Source organism: Cololabis saira, chromosome 15 (genome assembly GCF_033807715.1).
Source record: "Cololabis saira isolate AMF1-May2022 chromosome 15, fColSai1.1, whole genome shotgun sequence".
NCBI lineage: Eukaryota > Metazoa > Chordata > Actinopteri > Beloniformes > Belonidae > Cololabis > Cololabis saira.
Genome location: NC_084601.1, coordinates 13,754,572 through 13,764,468, shown reverse-complemented (window position 1 = coordinate 13,764,468; position 9,897 = coordinate 13,754,572). Strand labels below are relative to the sequence as shown.

At 38.3% G+C, this 9,897-nt stretch overlaps 1 protein-coding gene and 1 long non-coding RNA gene across 2 annotated transcripts; both read right to left on the bottom strand.

Annotated features, from left to right (window-relative positions):
* Window positions 1-1,510: 1,510 nt before the first annotated feature.
* LOC133461111 (uncharacterized) lies at window positions 1,511-2,533 on the bottom strand. Its single transcript, XR_009784168.1, has 2 exons — window positions 2,368-2,533; window positions 1,511-1,767 (listed from the first exon to the last, which is right to left on the bottom strand). It is a non-coding gene; the product is annotated as an uncharacterized LOC133461111 (long non-coding RNA).
* Window positions 2,534-2,695: 162 nt separating this feature from the next.
* On the bottom strand, window positions 2,696-4,231 carry LOC133461110 (lactose-binding lectin l-2-like). Its single transcript, XM_061741889.1, has one exon. It carries the CDS (start codon window positions 4,182-4,184, stop codon window positions 3,549-3,551), a length of 636 nt encoding a protein of 211 aa, XP_061597873.1. The 5' UTR covers window positions 4,185-4,231; the 3' UTR covers window positions 2,696-3,548.
* Between the last annotated feature and the right edge of the window lie 5,666 nt (window positions 4,232-9,897).

Here is a 9,897-nt window from a genome sequence, read left to right as displayed (position 1 = left end):
AAAGTCACCAAATTTTACATGCAAGCCAGGCCTGGCGATAAATTTGATATTTCATGGTTTGCATTAATGGGCGTGGCCTAACAGCTCAACAGCGCCCCCCTTGAAAACTTTTCTCTGCCATAATTTTTAAATGGTTTGACATAGCGAGTCGTGGGTGGTGTCATGGGACTCTGTATTGAGTCCTTGAGCTTCATTGGCCTGAATTAGCCCCGCCCCTTCTTCTGATTGGTTGTCCCTATTTTCTGCCATAACTTTTGGATGGTTTGACCTAGAGTACTAGAGAGAGAGAGTGGCGACAACGGAAGTTCAAAAAGCTGGCCGATCACGTGGTCCATGTAGCGCCCCAAAGTTCCCGGAAGTGCTGGCGGGCAATTCAAAAACTTGAGGAAAACCACGACAATCAGTAAAGAATGTCAATAAATGTTTCGCTTTCGAATATTTTTATGCTTATGTTAATTGATTTGAACTCTGTTAAGTTTACTCAACCTGTACATTCTTTGACAACAACAATAAAATCGTAATATATCTGTTGATTTTAAACTTAAGACGTGAGTGAGGCAGACTGACAGATGACAATGATTTTCCAATTGACTACTATACAATAAGCCTGACTCACAACATATATAATCAATGTGTTCTAATAAGAAATCCGTGGAAAATAAATTAAATTCTATCTAGAGTTATATCACTGTTTAACTGTTACCTATTCTTCCTTATAAATGTAAGATATACTGTATGCTTGTGTTAATTGCTTTGACCTGTTGTCTCTTTGCTAAACCATGTACATTCTGTACATTTACACGTGTGATACTTCCTTTTTTAAGTTTCAGACTTGAGTGAGGCAGGATAACGGGTAATTAACAATAAATCTGGATTCCCAACATCATAATTGTCAAATTAAAAATGAATTTGAATTAATTGCAAATAAACTGAATTCTACCATTTGCTACCTATTGTTACCTATACCTTTATAATTATATATGCTTATGTTAACTTCTAAATCTGTTACCTTTACTAAACCAATATTTTCTCTCTTTTTTTTAACTTTCAGAGTTAGGCAGACTAACAGGTGACCCACAATGATTTGTCAATTGACTACACACAATAAGTTTGGACTTGCAACAGCATAATAACTGTATTCTAATATTTGAATTCATTGCAAATAAATTGAGTTCTATCACTATTTAACTGTTCTTGCTTATCAAACTTACTCTACTGATGGATGCATAGTAAATCACAGTCCTTTTTTCCCAACGCACTGAAGACCACAATGAAACTAACAGATCAGCAGCATTGCAAGCTGTTTGTCTCATTTCTGCTATGTTGTCCTTGATACAGTATTGAGATATATATATATATATATATATATATACACACACACACACACACACACACACACACACACACACACACACACACACACACACACACACACACACACACACGTGAGGTAATCACATTCAAGCAATGCATTTGCACTTTTGCACACTTTCAAATACCAGACCATTAGGAAATTTGAGCCTTTTTTTTATTCAAAAAATAGAAAAAAGAACAGGAAAACAATGAACAAACCAAGGGAAGTTAGGTTGCAAACTGGAGGGAAAAATGAGAGGAAACAAACAAAAGATGTTAATGGTAGCAAGACCTAAACAAAGTTGAATATCAGGCTGGAACAGAACAGCTGAAGCTGCTTCAGGACAGTGCTGGATCAGGGCAGAGAGTGATGCTCTGCTGTCTCTCTGCTTCTGTCTGGACTCTGCCCTCCTCCTGCAACCCAGGAGAGGAAATACAAGTATGAGTATTAGTATCAGAACTACAACAGTACACAGTAGAAACACCTAGTAACTTTTACGTGATTTGGTTGTTTGCCCAGTTATAATAGTATAATGATCTCTTGAAAAAAAAAAAAGAAATCAAGTTGTCCAATACACACCACAGTAATGACATGAATTACATTAAACAGAACTACAGTCAAGTCAGTGCAATGCAGTGTTGAGACATTAGGAGACCATCCTCATCCTCATAAGCTTTACCTGTCATCCCGCAGCCTAAATGATATTTAAAAAAATAAATAAATAAATAAATAAATTGATGTATAACTGCAATCACACTCCCTACACATTAACCTTGCTACTAGTATAAATTGACAGGGTTGTTATAGCCTGTTCAGAGAGCAGAATCGTAAGTTATCAGCCTGTTGCACGGGTTGTTATGGTTATCTAGTGTGATAGCCTAAACTTTTACCTTTTAATATTCCCTAAATCCTCTAATCTATACGGAGAAAATACGCCAACATAATTAATTACTTGTGTCAATTTAATTCCGATGCCCCACTGATACCAGAATGTAATTCTTTAAACTTTTTACCTCGAACAAGTGTTGCTCCTACCAGCTCCTCCATTGAAATACATTGAGCAGCAGTTAGCTTGCGCTAACTTCCGGGAACTTCCGAGGGGCTCCATGCTCCGCCATTGCTGTGAAAAAACTGAACCATTGCAGTGAACGGAGTTGTCGCCACTCTCTCTCTCTAGTACTCTAGTTTGACCTAGAGAGTCGTGGGTGGTGTAATTTCTGATATGCTTATGGGGGACGGTGGCCGTGAGTGCGAGGGCCCGTTCATCGCTGCTTGCAGCTTTAATTTGGTCTTATTCCTTCATCAATCTCTTGAGATGTATGTTATTAAAATTCTCTGGAGTCTAGCCATTGCCTTGTTTTTATTTCTTAAGTGTCATCATTTCAGTCTTCAGACATTTTAGTCACCTGATGGTTCAAAAGTTTCCGCAGAGGTATATATTGATATATTGATTGATATTGATATATATTCATTCCACAACACAGTGTATTATTAATTTCCATTTATTGTAAGATAACAAGCCAGTGGACGTTTTTAATATTACAAAATGCAGAAAATTGAATAAATAATACTTTTATTCTTACATTTGTGGTGATGGATGTATACAAGTAAAATGAGGGGTTCCTTTTTTTTTTTTAAACCTTCCTGAAAATTTGCATAAACTGCGCATGAAGCGCACTCCTCTGCACTCGTAGAAGGAAATGACCAGAGTGGAGCGATCTGAAATATATCAGCTCTCCATAGATAACCAGCTTGTGGCATCAGCACAAAAGCTTGGGTGCTTCTGATTGGCTTTTTACTTTTATTTGCCTTGTTATACCCTGAAGTCCCCGGTACAGGTGGCAAATGCCATATCAGACTGTAAACCTGAGATTAGTCAGGCCGTAAAGATCATTCAACTTAAGCATTTCAATCATTTATTAAGAAAAAGATGGAAAATCATCCAGATCTTTTTTTTCTTTACACATTTCACGAAAAACTTGTCTTTGACTTATTGGAATGAAGAGTAAAATTCTGAGAAAATTCAAACTCTATTTCCTTTATCCTGAAGAAAGTACATTGGATGATTGTCTTTTCATAAACCTTTCAATATTTGTGATGATTTCACTATTTTAAATGATCATTATCCAAGATTAATCAAATGTAATTGATCAACACATCTTACAGAGTGATTTCGGACACAGCTTCTGCAACACTAGAAAAGTGGACGTGTTTTACAAACAAAAGCATTTCCTCCTGAACAGATCCAATCGTTCCAGATTTTAGCTGCTCCGAAGCTGGTGTGAACACACTCTTCGTTCCCTCCTGAGTTGTTTGGCTCTCCTAAGTTCCAGTTGCTGAAGCTGAGTTTGGATCCATCAGACCAGAACCATGATCCATTCTTCTCAGCGTCACTGAGTCCGATCCAGGTGGGCCTCTCAGAAGGATCAAAGTTTCTGATCAGCAATTTGACAAAGTTCTCTTCATCCTGACTGTGGATGGACACCAGGTTGGCTCCTTGTGACAAACAGTTGAGCTCTGCATCAGCCCAGATCATCGGTGTGGCGACGTACTTGTAGCAGCGGTCGTTGAAGCTGTACCAGAACATGGGACAGCCGCCTCGCAGCAGCTTCACCTCCTGCAGCTTCACCTCCTGCTCCTTCACCTCCTGCAGCTTCACCTCCTGCAGCTTCACCTCCTGCTCCTTCACCTCCTGCAGCTTCACCTCCTGCAGCTTCAACTCCTGCAGCTTCACCTCCTGCTCCTTCGATGGAGACACAGCACCCAGAAACAGGCACAACAAGAAGAACAACAACATTTTCATACCTTGTTTATAACAGGTTTTAAGCATTCAGAAGTGTCGAGGGGCTGAAGTTTATCTCCTCTGGAGAATGTTTCCAAGAGTCCTCCGAGGCTTACTTTTATATCCTTTGTAGGGGTGTGACCTCTCAACATGAGATATCATTGCTCAAATACACTTGGATCTGCTGCCAAATGATAAAGAAAAAAACTGTGACTTCATTATTTTGAAGAATGAGGAAACATAAGACGTACTATTCACATAACACATTTAAACTTGAGCCATGTGTTTCACTGAAGTTTTTACTTGTACATAGTTTAAAACTGTTCAAAAAAGTCAACCAGGATTAGAAAATCAATAACAATTGATAGAAAGAATATCTTCTTATAATTAATTCAAAGGTGAATTGCATTTGCCAGGCATAACCATGTTTGGTAACTTCAGTATAAATGATAGATATAAATACAATATAAAAATACATGTAAATAAATTGCAAATGGAAAATAAAAATGGTCATTTAATATTCTCCAAAACCCTCCAGAGTTATTTTTATTTAAATTACAGTATTTTATTCATTTTAAAGGGAAACAGTGTGTGTGTTCATGTGATTGTCTGTGTGGTTGCTCCTTATTCCAAGTTTGCTTCAAGAATCCCAATCTTTAAGTAGATTCTAAATAAAAACAAGGAAATAAACATCTCTTCATTACTGGCAACTACTTTGACTTTCAGCAAAGGTCAATAGTTTTTTTTTCTGTGTCGTTATACTTTTATTGTGCCATAAATGTGAGGAAATCACTGAGTCTTATCTGGGACTTTATTCAAGAGAAGGATTGAAAATCTTCATCAACGTTTTAAAAGAATTCTGTTAGCACCTAAAATTAAAAAAAAAGTAGTTAACATTCATAATCTCTTCATTTACACCTTAGGGACTGCATAAGAGTCTGAGTGGTCGTGTGCAATGAGACAGGGAGATTCAGGATGAGGATGATAATGAGCCTGCACTTAAATTTACACTGTCAAAAACACACTGCTTTCAGTGAACACTTTCAAACTTGTAGATTTAATCGGTGTGTGAAATAAGTAGAGTTTAGTTAATAGATATGTAGTCAAAAAGTATACCTTTCATTAATATTTTAAGGATAATTTAACTGTTTTTTTCTTGTAACATTTACATTCATTCATTAGTCTGATCCTCATTCCAGAGAAGGGTTAAAGTGCTTCATCAAGGTTTTGCTGAAACTCGGAGAAACCACAAATAAAAACCCTTTTATTTATACAGGCAAATTTGTTTCAGACTCTTTTTGATCATAAATCCCTCAGAGGTTCTAGGGGGATGTGTTACGGTGTCACCTCCACTCATTCCACCTAACACTCACCCTCCACAACAACCAGCCTGCCCCACCCCCACAGCTCGTGCACTGTGTGCTCTTCGCCGCAGGTGATGTGAGTTGTGAGTAATTGGGGAAGGAGCTTCCAGCCAGGTCCAGCACAGCTGCAGCCACTCTCCTCATCAGATCCCTCTGTCTATTTAAACCCCGGTTTTCCAGTCATTCATCGCCAGATCTTCCCTAAGAATGGCCTGGCAAGTATCCTGTCCCCTGTCCACTTAATTAACTATAGTAATAGTTATTATTCCTTTATGGTCTCTTTTCATGTTTTTCATCTTCTGTGCTTGTCTAGTTTAGTCTCATTTTCTTTCATGCTAAACTTTTAACCGTCTGTTCTTCAGTTACATTTTTGTCAGGGCATAATTTTTCCTTTAGACTTCTGGTAGTTTTTTTGTTTCTGTCTGTCCTGCTTTGTGCAGTGTTTTTGGTTTGTATTTAAAGGATTCTAGTTTGCTAAGGACATTTTATTTATAGGTGATTTTCATGACGTTTAAGGTCACCGTTCAGATAAGCATAAGGGTTTGCTGCTACTCCTGCCTCTGGTCACTGCTAAGTCAGCTATATTTTATAATAAACTTTGACTTCCGGGTTGGCTGGCTGAGCAGAGGCGTGGAGGAGAGCTCCCGACTAAAGCTCGCTTCAAATTTTTAAAATATGCCATACAGACGCTATAGTTGAACGACAATGACCCTTCAGGTTAGACTTTCACAAAAATGGCAGGAGGAGGCAAAAAAGACCGGCCGGCGACTAGAAGTGCCGAGGCGGCGGCGGAGCGACAGCAGCTAACGCTAGCCACGTTGGTAACTGAGCTCGGGAAAGCCCGGAGTGATATTACAACCGCACTACAAACAGCGCTCCTGCCGATTCCGACAACTGGATGCCGTTAAATGCTAGATGGAATCGTTTGAGGCTCGCTTTACCGACACAGAGGGCATACTTTCAAACCACAGTGACTGGATCACCACAGTGGAAACAACTGAGTGTTCTTGGCATCCCCGAGGACAGCGAGCGCGGTCAATGCCCCCTGAAATTCATGTCCGAGCTCCTGGTGAAAGTGCTGAATGACAGCAGCTTCACAAAACCACCGGAGCTGGAGAGATGTCACAGAGCTGGGGCCAAGCCGGGTACTGACGCACCTCCCCGACCATTCGTTATGTGTTTTCATCAACACCCAGAGAAAGAACAGGTGCTCCAGGTGCACTACAGTACCCGGCTGGCGACCAAGCGCAGCGCTTACAAGAAGGTGAAAACACAGCTGTACAAGAGGGGCATCAAGTTTAGCCTGCGATACCCTGCGATGCTCGTGGTGTAATTCAATGGGACCCGCCACTCATTCAGCACCTGCTGCGGAAGCTTTTTTCAACCAATACCTCGGCCGAGGTGATGGAGCCCGGTCCAGCTCTGACCGGTGAAGGTATGGACTGTTCCTGGATGGCTAGACTTTTGCCAAGACCAGCGATCTACTGTCTATCAGTCGGCATGTTCTTACCGTTACCGGACTGACGATTACCATGGCAACTGAACAACATAAAAGCCTCTTTGATCTGACTTCACTGTATGGCACGGTATGGTACTGTAATGTACAGGACAATTTAAGTTTATGTATCGGCAGCTCTTAGTTAATTACACTTGTAAATTTACTTACTACTTTTTTTCACATGAAAAATATAATAAGTGCCTTATTTTCTGAAGTTATTTAAAAGCAACTCAATCAGTGGGTATGCTTTCTGCAGAAGGGTTCTTACTTTATTTTTGTATTAGGCCTACTTATTTCCCCCTCTTGGAAAGTCACCTTATTACGCAATATTGTTTTGATTTAATTTTGGCTTTCCATCTCATTATGTTTTATGGCTGAGTATCTTTGGTTCATTCAGTGCATATTGATTTTGGCGTTATATATGTTTGAAACTAATGCTTGGGAGCTCTACCAGGTAGGGTAGGTAGGTAGGTCAAGATGGTTACAAAGAAGTTATGTGTTTATCATAGAAAAGAGGGGGGTGGGAGAACACACAGGGTTGTTACATTAATCATATGTCAGGATTACTTTCCATTTTGGTCAGAAGACATCTGGATGGCACTATACTATCCCTTAATGTAAGGGGATTGAATTCCGCATTTAAAGGAGCATGAGGCTCCTTTTAAGAAATGAGACTCTCTAGCGCCACCCTTCACCACGACGGCCGTTGGGGGTACTGCAGCCAACAGCGAAGCCGGCACGGGAGAACGGGGAGAACGTGCATGCAGCGTCATGTGACGTCACATCCGCAGCCCAGCGCGGGAAATTTGGGCCCGAATTGCAGCACATTTTGCAGCACACAGCCTGTTCAAGGCAAAGGAGAGATACACTAGAGGGCTCATTCTTTTGGGTTTGGAACGCTTCATCTGACATTATTACTAGAAAACTTAAAACGTATACGAATTTTTTTCATAAATCCTGCCTCAATCCGACCTCAAGCTCCTTTTAAGCGTTCAAAAATTCTGGAGTTGTTAAAAAGAAAGAATGTTGATGTGGCTCTTCTGTCCGAGACTCATCTAAAACTGACCGATGTCCGTCGTATGCAGAACAAACACTATAGATTAGTAGCATCTTCTGGGGACGGATCCAAGACCAAGGGGGTCATGATCCTAATGAAACGCAAACTAAATCTGGCAATTGAGAAAATTGGTTTTAATAACTCGGGGAGATTGGCCTATTGTGGTGTTTCTATCCAGGGTAAAAAAGTAGCCTTTGCAAGTATATACGCGCCCACAACCTTTGACCCATCTTATTTCCCTTGGTTAACTAAAGAGTTACTTTGTCTATCGAATTACTCACTTATTGTAGGTTCAGACATGAATACATTTTTCGATCATAATCTAGACAGATCTAATCCATCTGTTACACACTCACAAGCTTTATCCACCAATGTTTTAAAAACATTTGCTAAGGATATCAATCTGTGGGACCCCGTATAAGAACGGAGCAGGGGAGGATTACAAGACCCCAAGACTGACACACATTGACAAGGTAGTGCCGAAAAACAATATATATCCCCCCCTCACAAAAATAGACATATTTTTTCATCAACAAAACAAATTAAAAAAAAATTCAAATAACATGTATAAAAATGTAAAATATGCTTTGTTAATGAGAGAATATGTTTCTCTATTTTTCTTATTTTTGTGAGGGGGGATATATATTGTTTTTCAGCACTACATTGTTCTCTATAGCTGATATAACATGAATTACTCCTATGTGGGATCAATAAAGTTCTTATTTTTGCCGTCTGAGAAAATTAAATATATTATATTTGGTGCCTAACTGTTTCCCAAGTATATTAGTGCGTGTGTGAATGAATAAATGAGACGTAAAATGTAAATTTCTTTGTAGAAAGGGGCTTTATTTATATATATATATATATATATATATATATATATATGTATATGTATATACAGTATATATATATATATATATATATATATATATATATATATATATATGTATATACAGTATGTATATATATATATATATATATATATATATATATATATATATATATATATATATATATATATATATATACGTACATACATAAAATATTAATAATTTTCGTTTTATGGCCGCTTGTAAACTACCTCCGTCATATTTGAATAATATACACGAAGAAGCCAACTTCTGGTTCTGAACTGGAAGAGAATATGGTGTTTGCCCTCTAAATATCTGATTATAAATAAGGTTAAAGAAGTGTCTCTGAAAATGATTCATCGTTTTTATCCTTGCGAGGTATTTCTACAAAGATACAAAAAGGACATTGATGTGGTCTGCTCATTTTGTAAACTGTTTGCAGAAGACTTTTGTCATTTATTTTGGTCTTGTCCCATCTCATGTATTTTTTGGCAAGATATCTATTTACTAATTTCACAACATTTTGACTCTGATTTCTATGGGCTCAAATTAATGCCATAAGTATTTTGTATCTGTAAATAAACTTTGTACTTGTAGAAATATTTTGTGCGTGTGCAAAAAATATTTGTACTTGCAAAAAATATTTGTACTTGCAAAAAATATTTTGTGCGTGTGAAAAAAATATTTGTACTTGCAAAACATATTTGTACTTCTAGATACAAAGCTACAAACTTTTTACAAAGCTACAAACTCTTTTTTTACAAAGCTACAAACTTTTTTTACAAAGCTACAAACTTTTTTTTACAAAAGCTACAAACTTTTTTTCAAAAGCTACAAACTTTTTTTACAACTACGAGTTATGGCACTGTTTTGACGTGCCAAAACTAAGAGCCAATCAGCGATCTTTGGCACGGGTTTCAAAGCGTTTCTGGATAGCCAATCAGCACATTGCATCGCCTACTGACGTCGCCGCCATATTGGATGTGGCAAG